The 17173-nt window shown below is 44.9% G+C and overlaps 1 protein-coding gene across 2 annotated transcripts in view; it reads left to right on the top strand.

Moving 5' to 3' along the window:
• Positions 1-16579, top strand: part of STUM (stum, mechanosensory transduction mediator homolog) — a 92571-nt gene extending 75992 nt beyond the window's left edge. Inside the window, exon 3 of one of the 2 annotated variants that reach the window (XM_074988582.1) lies at positions 15052-16579. In XM_074988582.1, the coding sequence (XP_074844683.1) occupies positions 15052-15137 (86 nt within the window). In that variant the 3' untranslated portion in view covers positions 15138-16579. Of the gene's footprint in view, positions 1-464; positions 815-15051 lie in introns of those variants that run through there. The other variant, XM_074988584.1, reaches the window with a different exon arrangement.
• The last annotated feature ends 594 nt before the right edge of the window (positions 16580-17173 follow it).

Below are 17173 nucleotides of genomic sequence, written 5' to 3'. Positions count from 1 at the left end.
CCCCAGAACATCTGGGGCTGCAAAAGCCATAACGCAGGCCCAATCGCCTGTAAGAAGTGTGCATCAGAAAAGGCAATGACCAAGCTACCCCCAGATGGGCAAAGTGAGCAATGATGACCCCAGAAACAAGCCCCCCACAACACATGCCCTTGCACAGGGGGAAATAAGTGAAAGGAAATTCCCTCTGCCCCCTTCTCAGCAGACCAACATGGTGGGTCCTGTTAAAAACGACCCATTTGTGATTCTTTGTGGGTCAGTGGGGCTATGGGCCATGAAACAACATTTTAATCATGTTCCTTCCCCACTCCCCTACCAGCTACAAGGAACAGGAGATCCCCCAGCAGCCATAATTGTTGAGACCTAGAAACACAGCGAGAAGTTATGTTTGGCAACTGTGGGCAGAAGGGCCTTTCCATTTCCATTTTTCTTTTCTTTTCTTAAACCAATGTGTTGCTTCTGTTCAGCGGAGCGGAGGTGCAGAGCAGCAGATGGAGACCTTCACTGATCCCTTTTAGGACTGGAGATGAGGCAAACACGGCGGAGGTTAAGTCTGGCACAGCCAACACGTCGTGATGGGCGGCCAATCCCAATGAGGGAAGAAAACTGGTTGAATGAGACACTGCCGAGGAAGATGGCACTTGGCACGGCAGTGAGAAGAGCTGGGAAGCTCTCTTCTCCATCCATAGGGTTTGAGGCAGCTGGAGACATTTGGCCTCCTTGTATTTCACCATTAAAGGAGCCCAGCTGTGAACATCAAGAGGAAGTAGATATTTATACATATATGTACAGTATTTAAAGCAAAAGCTGAGTGGCATCTTGTTTCCTGAGAATCATTTCTTGACTGCTTCATGATAATGGGCTAACTCAGCCTCTCCTGCTGTCTGTGTTTATGATGCTCACTCAAGCTCTGTCGTTGAAGATGCCCTGAGGTTTTGCTTGTGGCTGTTTTAAATCATATTTTACTGGTGAGCCAGGCTGTGAATGCGCCTTGCCTGCTTCTTACCTGCTGAAAGAAAAGACAGAACCTGCCATGAACCAGCAACAAACTGGTTCTTACAAAGAACTGGGATGCCTGTGCTTTGTGTGCGTGTTGGTGGGGGGAGGGTTGGGAAGGTTATCTGCTGTCTCAAGCTTCTGGTGTAAACTGGTATTTACAGAGACTAAAAAGACTTCCCCCCACTTGCCCATGAAAGAGAGTTGCAGATAAATAGCTCCATACAGTGGAAGTTAATGTAGTGTGTGTTTGGTTCCCTGGCTTGCATGATTCAGTGGTCTCATTCCTCTTCCTTGTGGACAAATGCCCATATTTCAAAGACCACTGCGACAGATAGCATTATCTGGATGCTGTGTCTTCAGTCTTGTCCATGAGGCCAACAACTTACTGGGGCATGGAAAATTAACTAACCTTTCCAGCCTCAAGTGGTGGTCCCTCCAGGTCAGGACTGAGCTGTGCTGGTATTACGAAACACTGCCGCTGGCTATGCTTATCTCCCTGAAGGCTAAAGGAAGGACTTCTTTCTCCAGACCCCTCCTCCATCATGCCAGAATGCAATTCAGGAGAAGATTGATGGCCTGACATTCAACAGTGCTGTGAGTGCTCAGCAGAACCATATTTGCCAGTCATTCGCCCTCTGCAAGAAGATGGCAAGGCAAGCCATCCATGAGCAAAATCATACTGCCATTCCCACCTTTTCAGCGAACTAATTAAAAATTCCCATAGCCTTAATTGAGGTGCATCATAACAGAGACACATCCAAGTGCCAGACTACTCAGTATCTCTCTCGTACACACCTCTCTTTGTTTTGTCGGTAACAGAACTAGTGGGAAGGGGGCTAGGGTGTGAAGTCCCACCTTCATATAGCTTTCTGTCTAGATCCACTTTGCCCTAACTTTTGGACCCTGCTGTGGGTTTTAAGACACACAAAGCTTTTAGATCTGTTCCGTGAGAATGACCTTTCATCCAGTTTAAAGAGAACAAAAAACACAAGTGAGGCCTCTATGATGGACCACCAACAGTGGATGGGCCCTGTCCCTGATCATCAGCACTCAGTTGAACACAGAAATGGCTGTCTGACTCTGCAGTGAGCTGAGTCCTTTCAGATTTAAGGGGATAGTGCTCAGAAAACCAAGAAATAAGTTAGCTAGGTACACCACAGTTCAGCCTCTCTTTCCAGATGGAGATGTGTTCTGCATTTTGTAGCCCTGGATGTAAATAATGAGCAGAGTTACCATGGGTGGGAAAGCAACCTAATTTCGACACCATTGTCACTACAAAGCAGGTAGCTCAGACCATCTCTAATCTCAGATGCTCTTCTCCTACCTGTAAGTGGGCAGCTAGGCTTCATTTAAGACTGGGTTCACTTTTCTCTGAAGCCAAACTGCATCTGTTCCCCTACACATCACCCTCACATCCTCCTGCTTTTGTCAGGGTTTCACCTGTGCATTTCATTCATCTTTTGTCTGGCTTTCAGAAATAACTCAGACAGCTCCCCAGCGCCTGCATCAGAAAGCTGTCAGAAGAGGAGACACCTGTCTACACACCGTAATTCTCTACTGAGAGAAAAGCATGTCTCTCATGGTCATGGAATAGGCATAATTTAAGGTCCTGGTCCCATTGACTTCAACAGAAGCTGGATGCAGCTTATGGGTTTTTTTCAGTACTAATCAAAATAATTCAGCTTTACCCATCTACGGGAACAGCTTCCTATCCCACATTGCTGCTCCAACTCCCCTTCTTTAGTCCACCCTCTGCACTGAAGTCTAAAACCTGCAGCGGTCACTCTCAGAACTTGGGGTCTAATGACTCCTGTTCACACGGCAGTGCTAAAAACAGCTGTGGAAATGCTCAGGCTGGAGCACTGAAGCCCTTCCCAACCCGAGCTGCAATGCCTACACTGCTGTTCTTAGTGTCATAGCATAATCCCACATCACAGACTTGGAGACCCAAAGGAAGTGTTATGACCATCTAGTCTGACCTGCACATTACAGAATCTCAGTCTCTCTCCACCCCCAACACCTTCCTGACTCTGGCTGAGTCACTGAAGTCCACAAATGTTGGTTTAAAGACTTCAGCTAACAGAGGATGTCTCATTTACCTTCATTCAAACCAGCAAGTGCACCATGCTGATGAGGAAAGTGGCCTCTCCTACCTGATTCCTTCTCAACTCCACAGGCAATGATCATTTGCACCCACCAACCAGGCACCTGGGAAGGAATTCTCTGTAGCAACTCAGAGCCCTCCCCATCCAGTGTCCCATCTCCAGCCGCTGGAGGTATTTGCTGATAGCAGTAGCTGATGGGCTTCATGCCATTGTAGGCAACCTCATCATAGCATCACTTTCAAAAACATGAAGCTGAGTCTTGAAACAAGTTAGGGGTGTTATGACTCCACTGCTCCCTTTGGAAGGCTGTTCCAGAACTTCACTCCTTTGATGGTTAGTAAATTTTGTCTAATTTTAAGTCTAAACCTGTTGATGGCCAGTTTATAGCCATTTGTTCTTGTCCCAGTATTGGCCCTTAACTTAAACAACTGTTCTCTCTCTCTCTCCAGTATTTATCCATGAGTGTATTTGTAGAAAGCAATCATGTCTTCACTCAGCCTTTGTCTTGGTTGGCTAAACTAGCCAAACCCTGTAAATCTCCTCTCATAAGGTGGGCTCCCCATTCCTCTGATCATCCCAAGAATCTTTCTCTGCACCTGTTCCAACTTGAGTTCATCTTTTTGGGAGACCAGAACTGCATGCAGTATTCCAGCTGAGGTCTCACCCTTCCCTTGGGCAATGGTAATAGTACTGTTCTATCTCCACCAGCAATACATCACCTAGATCTGGGCTCTGAGAATCTCTGCTGAGGGCTTTAGAACCCAGAGACCAGGCATAGGAAAACAGATCAGGACTGCAATCAAACCCTTCCCGGATAGGCAATGGGTTGAGGATCTGTCAGACGTGGACAGAAGGAGAACTCAGGAAGCTTCACTGACATTTTCTAGGTCTCTTCCATTCAATCCTGGGGGCTGTAAACTGAAGTACTTTAGCTGATCTCAGCTGCCTCGATATCACACATGGAAAAAGCAAGAGAGACAATCTGTGATGGGCCAAGCCCTCAGTTGATTTTTATCTCATTATATATTTATTAGGCCCAATTTTGGATGGGCTGACATACTTTAGGCACACCAAGACACTACCCTGTGAGTAAGCAACAAGCCAGGAAGCTCTCTAATCAGACAACGTGGTCACAGAAATGCAGGGTTACTTGTGAAAATGTAGCAGTTCAGCTGGAAATGCATTCCAATATGTCTGTTTCACATGGGAGCGGGAGAGCTCAGTTTGATTAATTTTGAAGGGTGATGCATGATCTTGTTTTGTCTGGTTCTTCAAGCAGAACTGGCACACATTTAGAAAGAAGAGGGGTACAGCTTATTCAGGATAAGATGAGAGGGGTAGCCATGTTAGTCTGTAATTTCAAACACAACAAGCAATCCCCTGGCACCTTAGAGACTAACAGATTTGTTAGGTTGTGAGCTTTTGTGGGTAAAAAACCCATTTCTTCGGATGGGTTAGAGTGCAAATTACAGCATATGGATTATAAATTGTAGCAAAAAAAGGAAATTACCCATCATTATAAGAACTAATTAATGAAGCAAATTAAGATGGATGTCTCTCATTCGTAGCATGTGATTTAGAAGTGTGAAGAATATCAAAGGTGGGGAAATAACAGTCCTAGATTTGCAGATCAATGAGATTACCTTTTCTTGCCATTGCGGAGCTGCCTGAGCTCACCTTTCATGCATCTGGCTGAAAGCTAACAATAACACTTTCTGCCTGTAGCTCTCAGAGCACCTTATGCATCATTATCTCTATTTCACCCATGAGAAACTGAGACATGGGGAAGTCAAATGACTTGATCAAGTCCATGCAACAAGCCCTTGACCTTGGCCTGATGCCCTGTGCATTGGACCCCCCTGCTAAGCTAAACACCTCGCATTATGTACACTTCATAAAAGATAAATAAACACCCTTTATTAAAATGTGGCTGCGGTGCCTGGCTAGAACTTGCCTCTCCACAGCATGGAAGAGATCTGCAGGGTGAGGCAGAGAGAGGAAAATTTTGCCCTTTCAAATTATGGGAAAAAACCGACTTACAAAACAAACCACCAACTCTGGAGAGGTTTAGTTAAAAAAATGTAACACAATGCAGACAGCAGTGGAGTGGGTTTGTTTGAGTGATAGGTGCCAGTTTTTGCTTCTCCTTAGCACAGTGCTGGGAGTGATGAACAAAGAAAACTGCTGTCATTGTCATCAAACAACACGCAGAGGCAAGGAGATGGTTACTTCACTTTGCCCATTAGGAGGTTCCACAGCAGCCCCATGTTAAAAATCAAGGCCCAGTTAACCTGTGGTGAGTGACATAGGAAATGTTACCAAAGTATCGTGAGAATCACCTGTATGGAAGCCAGGTGATACGATCATCCGCATTACTATTACTGTAGTAATTGCCCCCAGGAATGCCCCTCAGAATTTGTGTCTTTCTGGTAATTTATACCAAATAAACGACATTACTGCCCGGCTGCTCAATACAATTCACTGGTCAATACTATGCTGTACTCATACTTTGCACTTTTTAGCTCCTTCAGTCTCAAAGAATCTACAAGTATGAAAGAAAATTAGGCTTCAAAGCACCGTGCAGAAGTGCAGCTCTGCAGATGGAGGGCTTGTTTTCACCTACTGTGCAACAGCAGTGCAGCCACACCAGTGCAGCAGCATGGCTGTGATATTTTAGAGAAGACCTTGCTGTCCCCACATAGTTAATCCTTCTCCCCAAGAGGTGGTAGCTAGTCAGCAGAGACAGCTCTCCCTTAGACAGCGTGCTGCCTGTACAGGGGGTTAGGGAAGTATAGCTCTGTTGCTCAGGAGGAAGGTAGATTTTTCACCCCTCTAATGTATTATACTGATATAGGTGTGTAGTGCTAAGCTGGCCTTAGTCCTCCCTTTCTGTCCTACTGAGGACAATCCCCTTTCACAGCTGGGGGAAAAAAAATATCACAGACCTCACCATGGTCAGAGGGTGAGTCAGGGGTACAACCAGGAACAGAAGTCCACCATCATGTGCTCTGGCCCCTGGGCTTTGCTCTCTGTTTTGGTACCAGGCTTCATTGCAACTCTTGGTTGGCTCAGTTCAAAGGGCTTGTGAATCAACGAGGAGAGGGGAGGCCGTGTGGACCCTCTAGTTCTCAGTAGTTTCACCAGCTCATAGATGAGGCACTAGTGTAAACTCTCCAGCTGCTGCTCTTACCGTTGCAGTCTGAACATTTGTATGCTTTCTTTGGAAATCAGTGCTGAAAACAGGCCAGTGCTGCCGCGGGACACTAAAATGTCTACAGACACATCTCCTGGGACACCAGGTACCAGACATTACATCCAGGCAACAGATGCTTCTGGCACAACCGTTGGGTCTGACATACTGGAGCTTAGGATGCCTCAGATACTTGATACTAAAAGTGATAAAGGATTTCATAGCTTTTCCCCATTGCTGTGGTTTTGCTAGCCTCTTTTTTGTCTAACATTCGGTGTTTTCCATCTGTGTGTTTTAGCAAGGGCAGGAAGATGGGATTAATCAGGGTATAGTTGCTATGGAAATGTTAAACTCTGAGGGGCTGCTTTGTACCTTTGGAGACTGCAGCGTTTTAATTAGTCCTGAGCCTTGGCTGCTTTTATTGAGTTACTGATGCCAGCATAGACAGCAACATGCATTGCATAAACAGGCTATATACCATGTATAATCTACGTGCAAGTTCTGGTGTTTTGGTAAAAACTCCGTATCTGCTGAGCTATTTTAGCAGACTGACTGAGACAGAAAAGCAGCAAACCCGTCAGTCACAAGGTTCCAAAATATTTAAGATGAAGCAATGTTAAGCCCTGCTTGTGACACACAAAAGGCAATTTTTTTAATCAGTTTTAATTGTTGATAGATCATTCCAGCTGGTGCCGTTTATAGTTGATGCCTCTTGTTGGCTCATGGTTCTCAAGGGTGACTGGAGAACAAGCACAGAACTGGATTTTCCTCCATGTACCACATTCAAATTAATAATCGCCTTAGTCCAATCAGATTGTTCTAACTAAAACATGGGTCTTTCTTGTTCTGGTGGCAATACAACCCAAAGGAATGTGGCCAGGAATGGAACTAAGGACACTGTGAGTTCTGTCATTGATTAATTATGCAGCTTTGGGAAAACTTCTGTGTCTCACTGTCACCCTCAGCTGTAAAATAGGGGAATTACCTCATCAAGCTCTTGGGAAGATTGACTAGGTAGGGCTCTCCATTACCCAGCTCTAATTCCCATTACACCATTAACCACCCAGATCTGAACTTTGCTCAAGCTGAGATCTGATGTTTTGGTCTAGGCCACTGTACAGGGCAGGGCCAGCCGTGGAGTTTGGGTCTGGACCCATATGTCCCAGTGGACGTTTCTGTTCCTTCCCATCTCCCCGCAATACATAAAATAAAATAAAAACAAGACAAAAATGAGAATATGACCCTGACAAAGCAGCTGCACAATTCTTCCTTAAAGCTAGAACCCATATGTTCACCACTCACCACATGTCCTGAACAGGACTCCGCGGTGTGATGATGGGCTCTGGACCTGCATGTGACTCCTTGAGCCTTTAAATGCAGCTCCTCAGAGCTGCACACGTGGCATGCCCTCCACCCGCTCCCCACCACTTGGTGGGACAAGTGCGTTGCACCAGCGGCGGTGGCAGCTCCTGCAGCCCCAGCATGGTTCCTGCAGCTGTGGCTCAGGCCCCATCGCGGGCTCGTACGGCTCCTCTGATAACGGCGGCTCTGGTGAGTTGCCGTCATTCAGTTTGTGCGGGAGGAGCTGGGGGAGCCTGCCTCCGGGGGATGGGGGGAGGGCATTGTTAGAGCAGAGGGCTGGGGGTGCCAGTCTCTTGGGGAGGGGTGGGGGATTGGGTTATAGTGGGGAGCTGGGGTTGCCTGGTTCTGGCGTGGTGGGCATTTATTTAGAGCAGGGGCGGGGGCTGTGGTGAATACAGAAGGATGACAACCACAAGTGTGGCGATCCTTGAATTACCATTGGACACCACTGATCTAGCAGGAGGAGACACGATCTGAATGATCCCTAATGGCCTTCCTGTACAGTCCTGCCAATTGCGGCATTGTGAATTTCCCATCCAAGCTGAGGGAGGGACTAGGCTGTTTGTTCGGCCATATTAAAAAAGGTCTTGGTAATCACAGCACTATCCCATGAACTCCCTTCTTAACCTGGCTGCTTTGGTTTGCGATTAATACTTGCAAGACGTTCAGTGCCCCCTGCAAGACCAGCAGTACCAAACTTCCAGTGTAGGACTATTAGAACACGGAGACGCTCTGCTCCATGAGAGTCTGAGCAAGGAACTGACCATAGCAGAATCACCTATACCGCCTGCAGTTCATTGGATAGAGCGGAGAACCCACTGCCTTTTCTGGATCACACCCAAAGCCTTCCTATAGGTCAGGAGGCCTTGGTGGACCCACCAATTCCTTTATGTTTCGAGCCCATCGAAGTCCCAAAGTTGCTCATATACAGAAAATTTCATGCACTTGCAGAAGGGACTCTAGTGTCGACCTGTAAATCACAGCTAAATATTGGTTCTGGATTTAATCCCTGGAGTGAAAAAAAATCAAACAGGAACACTCTTGTAGAAGAAGTCAGCTGGAGGGCAGTGGTTTTCCTTCTGTGTGAGAGGGTGGGGCTTTTTTCTTCTTCTTTTTTTCTTTTTCTTTAAGTGAGGGCTGGATTTATAACCAGGAGCTTTTATGCCGCCTCCTGAAGAACTGCAGCAGAGGAAGGCTGCCTCCTCCAGCATGCCAGCGGGCAATGTGGGTTTGATCATTCGCCTGCTGTCGGTGCGAGTTATACAGTGCTTCTTGGCACTAACTCGTGCCACACCATGTTACTCAGGGTACCTGCAAAATGTCCAACTCTTAGTAGAAAAGAAGTAGGCAACACGAATCTCAGTCACATTTTTAGTGCTTCCACCAAAAGGCTTCCAGTCAAATATTTCATAATTTCATAGTCTCAGTAAAGAAAACCCCAAAAGCCTGTGACTTTGTGCATGGTTGATCTCTGTATAAGCTGCCAGGTTATCTGATCTTCATTTCCAATGTGCATGATAGCAGTGCATATATAGAAGTCATTTTCCCCTTTATGAATCTGAATGTGTTTGAGATAAAACTTTTACAAGGGGACAGCTCTCGTCTCTTCAGCATCACCATTTGCTTGAAGGCATCAGGCTGCACCAAAATGTTGCCTGTCGACATTTCTCAACATAAAAATAAAGGCTTCTAAAGAGGCTTTCTTGCAGTTGCTCCTTGGTACTTGGTAATTCTAGTTTCTTTCTGCCTACCCTGTGCGGTAGAGGTCAGAGTGCCACAACTGCACCCCCCTCCTACTGAGTGGTGAGTGCCCTGACCAGACATGGATGACAGGGGTGTTCCATTTGGCGATCTCTAAAAGTGCTCTGATAGCTGACTGGGAGGTGACAGACACTGCCCGATACAACCGAGTTCTTGATCTGGACATCTGGCAGATTAATCCATTTGCCTGAAAAGGCTGGGAATGGCTGTTCCAACATGCAGGATAATGATCACGGTGGTTTTAAGAGTAGGCTCCCTCTACTGGTGCTGCATTCTTTACTTTCTTTTAAAAATGCATATGCTGTAAATTTGTGAAAGGTAATGAACCACTGGCTAAAAGTCCCCTCAGTTCTAGTGTAAATTGCCTCTGCGCTCATCTCTCTGCTGTATGGAGTAAGCAAAATCTTTTGAGAAAAATTCTGTTCTAAGGCACTGCCCAGATCACACGTATTTGAGCTGGCGAACTGCAAACCCGTCCAAAAAAACCAAGGTTCTAGCCCCACTCTATTTCCACCCTATTTATTTTGGCCATTGCAGCTACCTATCAACGTACGCTGTACCACTCCATTGTAGTTATACAGACCATCATAGCAAGTGACATTAAGGATAGCAGCCAGGATGTTCTGTGCCACAAACACATCTTTCCCCTCTGAGCCAAAAGCACACATCAGTTTGGTGTACAGCAGCAATGGATTCACATGGGATCCAGCCACAGCCATAAAACTTGAATAGGTGCAACATTCCATTGTGGAGAAAGCAGTTCCCTCTTACTAATGCACCCACCAGCCAGTATATTCCAGTAAACTAGTGCATCCAGCTGTCCTTCATGTTCAGACATATACTATACATGACCAGGTAATACTGCAAGTTATTGTCCAAATTAGGACAGGAATATATGTGATCTCCCCTCCTGTGCAATTGATCTGATGTGAAATCAGATTAAACTCATAAATCAATTTTAAAATTTTTCCGATGACTTCTACTGTACACCTAAGAGCCATGCCTTCTCCTTTTAATCATCGGTATTTATTGGTGGGGCTCAGCTAGGGATTAACTGATCGATTTTCTGGTGTATCATTGAACAAGCCAAAAGGAAACCATATTTCCATGAAGAATGAGTAAATGCTGGGGGGGAATCTACAGCAAAACACACACAGATACATATTAGGATTCATATTCAGATACATATAAGGGTCTCCACACAGGTGGAAATTGTGGCTTCATTTACAATTATAAATCCAGAATAATTCACTGAATCAGCTTCTCTCAGCTACAAGGATGGTATTCTTACTGAGTTAATTGAGAATAATATGCTTGCAACTCAGAGAAGAATTTGGTCCACTGACTTCACTGGAATTGTTCTGGGAAGACACTAATATCTGCAGAATGTGGCCTATAGCCAGTTCCTCAGAAGGTTAGCAAGACGCTTCTGAAGTGACCTACTTCAAGTATTTTCACACATGTTGCTGCTGTTTATGGGATAAGCTAAAACTCCTTGCTACCAAACAAAAATTGGATGCTGCTCTAGAAGCATCAGGGAATTTTTTTTTCAGCAATTGAATCATGTGTTACATCCCCAAAGGCAATGGCTGTGTATGTCTGATTTCCCCTCCCTGTCACTATAGGGAAACTAGAGGGGGTTGCAATGCAAATGTAAGTCTTAATTTTAATTCCTACATATATATATATATATATATATATATATATATATATATAAATAGGAATTTATATATATATATATATATATATATATATATATATAAAATAGGAATTAAAATTAAGACTCTCTCTCTCTCTCTCTCTCTCTCTCTCTCTCTCTCTATATATATATATATATATATATATAAAAGAGTCCAAAGTGATTGCATAGAGTGCCAAACTGTTTGGGAAAAAAATTGTATACTGGCTATTTATATCACAAAGTATGTTACTGTGACTTGCTGTGTTTTGATACTGTGGATTTTTTTAGTTAAATATATTCTCTTGTTGTACAGTTTGAATGGAACAGAGGCGATTCTCTCTCTGCAGCCTGGAGACACTGTGTGCTGATTGGTTTGAAGTTCAAATGTGCTCCTTTCTGCCTACTCACCAGCTGTATACATTGTAGTGCTGAACGTACACATGCAACAGGGTTCCCGCTCATTTTTTCCATCGGTGGGCAGAATAAATTTTGTTATGTGCACCAAGGCATGTGCAGATGTGCACCCCCCAGTAGAAACACAGGCTTCTGGTTGGGGGTGCTGTGCATGTTCTGCTAATCATCTGGGCAGCACCTGCATGTCTCCTGGGTAGCAGCCCCAAGCACTTAGCTGACAGGAAACACTGACATGCACCCATGACATCTGAAAGGAGACCAGGGACATGGCTCAACTTTCTCAGCTATTAATGAATTTATCTAACATAACCTGAGTACACAGCCTAGTGATCAAAGATTAAGCAAGAAGCAGTAGCTTACCTGGTCCATTCCCCTTCTAAAGGCAGAATTGTTCTCTGTCATCCTTTCCTTGTTATTTGTCCAGCTCTGAAATCACTCCAGCCACGGGGCTCTGATCTCTTCTCTTGGAAGACCAGCCCACGGGCTAAGTAAGCCATCTATGCTGTAGGAAGGTTTTCCTACTAGCCAACCTAAGTGTTCCATTGTTCAGAAAACATTAGACATAAACTCTCTGACTGGGAATCATCATCGTTTGGTGAATCTGTACATAGTGAATCTTCACCTACTAGGGGCTGTCCATAATGACTCCATGTAAAAATTCCTGTCTACAGTCATGTCCATGTTAACATACCATGTCTATTAGTCAAGTTCCAGAGAAGCACAATGAAGTGATGTTCTATTAAAGGAAAATCCACTGGGAGGCTAAATAGGTTGGCACAGATCTTTCAGATGCAACTCACCTTTTCCTCTGTGAAAATGGTGTTCATGATCACAAACAAGAAGTGGTATCTTTGGACCTAGCCCTGTTCTTGCTTGCACCTTGCAGTCACTTGCACCTGTGCAAGTGGATGTAAAATGCTGATTTGATATCACCCGGTGCTCCTTTTGCACAGGTATAAATGACTACACAAGCTGCAAGGCAGTAGAGAATCAGGGTCTCTAAGTAAATATAGGCATGGGAAATGCAAGTCCACCACTACCTTGCGTTCACACTGTGAGGGGGAAAAAATCAGGTTTGATCTCCCTTTTATACAACAAATTGTCCTTGTTCAATACTGAGATGAAAGCGAGTAAAAACCTAGAAGATACTCTGGCAGGGGTGTAAAACCTAGTCTGTGTTTTGGATCTTAAATACTCACATGTGCTGGCTCCTGGCTGCCAGTTCTCATGTGGCTATTTGGATGGCCTTGAGCCTACTCATAACTTGGGCTATCTCTTGCCTTGGGTATATAGGAGCCACGTGGCCATAGCGTTGAAGGAGCTGCCTGCATAATGATAAAGGCATTCCTTTGGACAAAGGCCTTTCGAAGAAGCATTCCCATCTCCTAGCTCAATTTCTGCAGTTTGGTGTGTCAATTTATAGCCTAACTCCAAACTCCTATGGAAAGGTCTCTTCCGGCAGTGTTGCTGCAACACTACAGTTTGCTGTTGCAAACTGATGAGTCTCTTCTGGCAGTTTTGCATTTCTCCACCTGCTTAGGTTTCTAATCACAGAAATTATTCCCGTACTTGTGATGGGAAAGAGCTTGTGACTGACACATGCTTTTATAGCCAAATCCCATTACATGGTACCACATTAACAGAATGCTAGGGTTGCAAATGAAAGCACTCAAAGCTGCCCCTGCAATTTTAACTAAACCTGCTTGTGTGTATGCATTATGATAACATATGTAATTGCACTATCCTTTGTTATTTTCTGCAAAGTAACCCTGCCTTGTCTGGTTTGTAGGATGGCTGGTGGTCCAGGAACAAGGCAGCTAGTTGATGGCTCCTTTTGGCCTCATTGTTGAAGGTGTGGGTCCATCCCACATTTACAGCACACCAGTGCAGAGAAGGAGGAAAGTGTGGTATGCACTCCAACCTCATTCACTCGTACAACTGGGGCAGCAAACAAAGCAGGCAGCTTGGAAACCCCAGCCAATTTGCTACATGATTTATTTCATCATCTGCAATCACCTTAACTGATTACAGATCACAACAATGTACACCTCACACCTGAAATGCCATGGTCCATTTCATTAGTCCTTCACCCACACCCAATAAAGCTTGAGACATCCTCTGTCCAACAGAGATTTCCACCCCCGTAAGGCACACGCATTGCCAATGGCACATTGATAGAGCCTTAATTTTTATAATTATTTTTTTATTTAGCATTTTCCAGTGTGCAAGTTTGAAGCACCATATTTAAACCCTGATTATGTCCAATTTCATCTAGTTTTCACTGGATCACAGTGAAATGTATTTTTGTCATAGAGCAGAAATTAGATTCTGACTTACGGGTGTTAGAAAGACACTTTCCTTGCAGTCATGCAATTCCATAACACCCTTCTCCGGGGTTTCTTGCACTTCCTCCAACACAGCTGGCACTGGCCCCCTGGGAAAGTAGCGCTCTGGGGAGTCATGTATTTTGGCATCCCTAGCCCCTGCAGACATACTCCCTGTCACTCTGGCCCACATCGGCACCCCTGGCTCCCCATGCCTCCATCATCCTGGGCTCTGCTGCTTCTCCACAGTGCTTAATTTGTATTGAAGTTAAGCACTGATGTGGCAGCCAGACACAGTGGTGGCCACTGGTGGGACATCCAGCTCTGAAGGCAACATCACTGCTGCCAGCAGCAGTGGCAAAGAAGTAAAGCTGGCATTATATAGTATACAGTGCATTGCTGCCTTTATTTCCACACTACTGCTAGTGGGGCTGCCGCCTTCAAAGCTGGGTGCTCCCAGCAGCCACTGCACTCCAGCTATCCAGGTCTAAAGGCAAAAAACTGGAGAACTGCTAAGTTACAAGAAATTAGTTCACACTGTGTCACATTGTTTAATTTGGGAGTGGGGGAATTCACCCTCAAAAGGCTGTGCAGAACTACACGATCACAGGGTTGGGAGAGACCTCAGGAGGTCATCAAGTCCAGCCCCCTGCTGAAAGCAGGATCCATCCCAACCAAATAATCCCAGCCAGGGCTTCGTCAAGCTGGCACTTAAAAATCTCTCAACTTGTCATGGACCGTATTATTTGCCACCTTACCTCACAGCCCAGTAAGCTGCTGGCAAGAGGTGGCATCTGGCTTTGGCACCAGCTGGGGGTTCCAGAATGTACTATCATGCGACCCAGGGCAGGTCGGGTGTTGCGGGCAGGCAATTGGAACAAGGGAAGCTGGCTCAACCTTTTGGTGGCCATGCCCTTCAAATGCGTAGGCGAGGATGGGAAAAGTGGGGTGGGCTCATTTTGCAGCCAGAGAGAGCTGTGCAAGTCTGAGCCACACATTAACAGGAGCTGAGGGTGGTGGGGATGTAAGGCACATGCTCACCTAGGTAGTGCTCTTTAACTTTGTCAGGATCTTTATAGTCATCCTTCAGGTCCTAAAGGATGAGACAGGAATCCTGCGAGTTGAGGCTGAAAGATCCCAGATGGCCTAGTCACAGCAGTGAGTCAGAGGTTGAGCAACAGCCAGCACAGTGACATGTATCTGCTTGCTGCCCACCAGCCACCTGCTTGGAGGGACTCAGCTGGAAGATCAGGTACTCACATGTGGGAGGAAGACTGTCCCACTCGCCCAGCTGGGGGCCATAAGAGTCCACCTAAGGCAGGCTGGAAGGCAGACACTGTCGGGCAGGTTCGAGAGTTTTGTTGGTAGTATGGAACCCACTTAATCAGCCCTCGCAAGCAGCGCTGGAATGCGGGTACTTCAAAAAATGCCAGACGTTGGCCGCCACCATGACAATCGTCCAGTGTGAAGCTCAACACAGGCTTGAAGACCACAAAGAGTGGGCTGCTTAAGAAAAGGCTCCTTAGCCAGCAAGTCTGCTACTCTCCTCCACTAAGGCTACAGCTTTGAGAACTAGCTATTTTGAAATATTTTGAAAGAACACAACTACACACAAAATGTATTTCACAATAGCACCCAGCTCCTTCAAAATAGCATCTCCGGACACAACGCTGTTTCAGAATAGTGCCACTGGAGCCCATTAAGGCTTATTTCAAAATAGCACTGTTCCGTGTCCATTGACCTTCCTCAGTGAGGACAGCCAGGTAAGTCAATCTTGGATAAGTTGATTCTAGCTATAAAATTGCCCTAGCTGGAATTACGTATCTGAAATTGACTTAGTTTCCTAGTGTAGACCTGGCCTAGTTTAAAATACTGACACCTGTAAAAAAAGAAGGAAAGTACCTCACATAATGAGCCATTAAAAATATCCATGAATATTTCTGTAAGTAAAATTTGTTGATTTGATCTTGTTGGTGTTTGTGGCCTTTTTTTTTTAATGTATTTACCAGCACACAGAGGTGCACATTTTTATTTGCAGGGATAGTCACAGAAAACAAACGCATCAGGCACACTTGCAAGAATGAATAATGCCTGTGAGAATACACAGGCTAGATATGCTCATGTCGAGTGCTGGGAGGTGGGGATGGAAAAGGGATTTCCCAGCCAGCAAAACTTTCTGAGATTTCAAGCAGTCTGCAATGGGATAAAAATGCAACCTTTCCAAGATTTTTGTGGGAGAAAAAAACAAAGAGGAAGTTGCTTCCAAAATAGCCAAGAGCTCAGTTGCCAAGATACTCACCTGTAGAAGACACAGGTTTGAGTCTATGCTATGAATCAGGTGGAGTAAGGATTGAAGTTAGGTCTCTCACCTCACAGCTTATTGAACTAGTGGCTACCTTCTTTGCCTTGTGCTCTGGCTTTGATCAGAAAGTCCATCCACAGAACCCTTTCCCAATGAGAGTTTAATGAAAATAGGTATTTTACCACCAAAAGTTTTGCTTTCATTGAAGTTTCTGAGGCTTTCTGAGGAAGAAAAATGTTGTCAGAAAATGTTTTGTCAAAAAAATTCCTGACCAGTTCTGCTCACACTTTTGTTCTGCACTGTGGCTACTCTGGGATATTTTGTGAGCAGAAGAAAGGTTTCCCCACGATTGGACTAGAACCATTGCCATGTGACAGAAGTAATCAATCATATGGCTTAGATAATGAATAGCCACTCAACAGAGTGGCCATTGCTTGAAAGAATGCTGGGTTAAAACTTATTCATACTTATAAGTCACCAAACAATTCCGATCACTGAATAAACTTGTACAAAACACAATCTGTTTGCAGGTAGTTTTTTAACAAAAAAGAATTAGACTGTGTATTGTGTGTAGTTATGAATGTAGCAAGTTCTGCTTTGTACCGTGTCATCTGCCGCCTGTGTGCTTTCATAGTTAAGCTACCTGTTTACTGACAAAAACAACTGTCTACTCCTGTTAGCCCTGCAGAGCCAATATATCTCTAGGAGAGTGAGCTGGATTCTATTCTGATTTCCAAAATGGCCAACTAGTTCTGACAGAGGAGCTCTGTTAATGGTGATAATATACAATAAATAGCTTGTTTTTCAAATCCAAGACTGTGTGCAGAGGTGGAAATTAGAAAACTTATTGTTTGTCACAAAATGAGAAAAATAAGATGCAGAAACCATGAAATAAGCACATCTTACTGGTTTTCTAAGATGCCCCTCCTTTGCTGGAAGTCTTGAGTTCAAATCCTGGTGCTGATTGACCCATTGCAGGGTGGTCCTTCAAACTGGAGCGTGTAGAATGTGAGAACCAAACTGCAAAGATCTCTCCTA

The sequence above is a fragment of the Carettochelys insculpta genome, chromosome 3 (genome assembly GCF_033958435.1).
Source record: "Carettochelys insculpta isolate YL-2023 chromosome 3, ASM3395843v1, whole genome shotgun sequence".
Classification (NCBI taxonomy): Eukaryota; Metazoa; Chordata; order Testudines; family Carettochelyidae; genus Carettochelys; species Carettochelys insculpta.
This window is presented reverse-complemented; position numbering and strand designations above follow the sequence as displayed.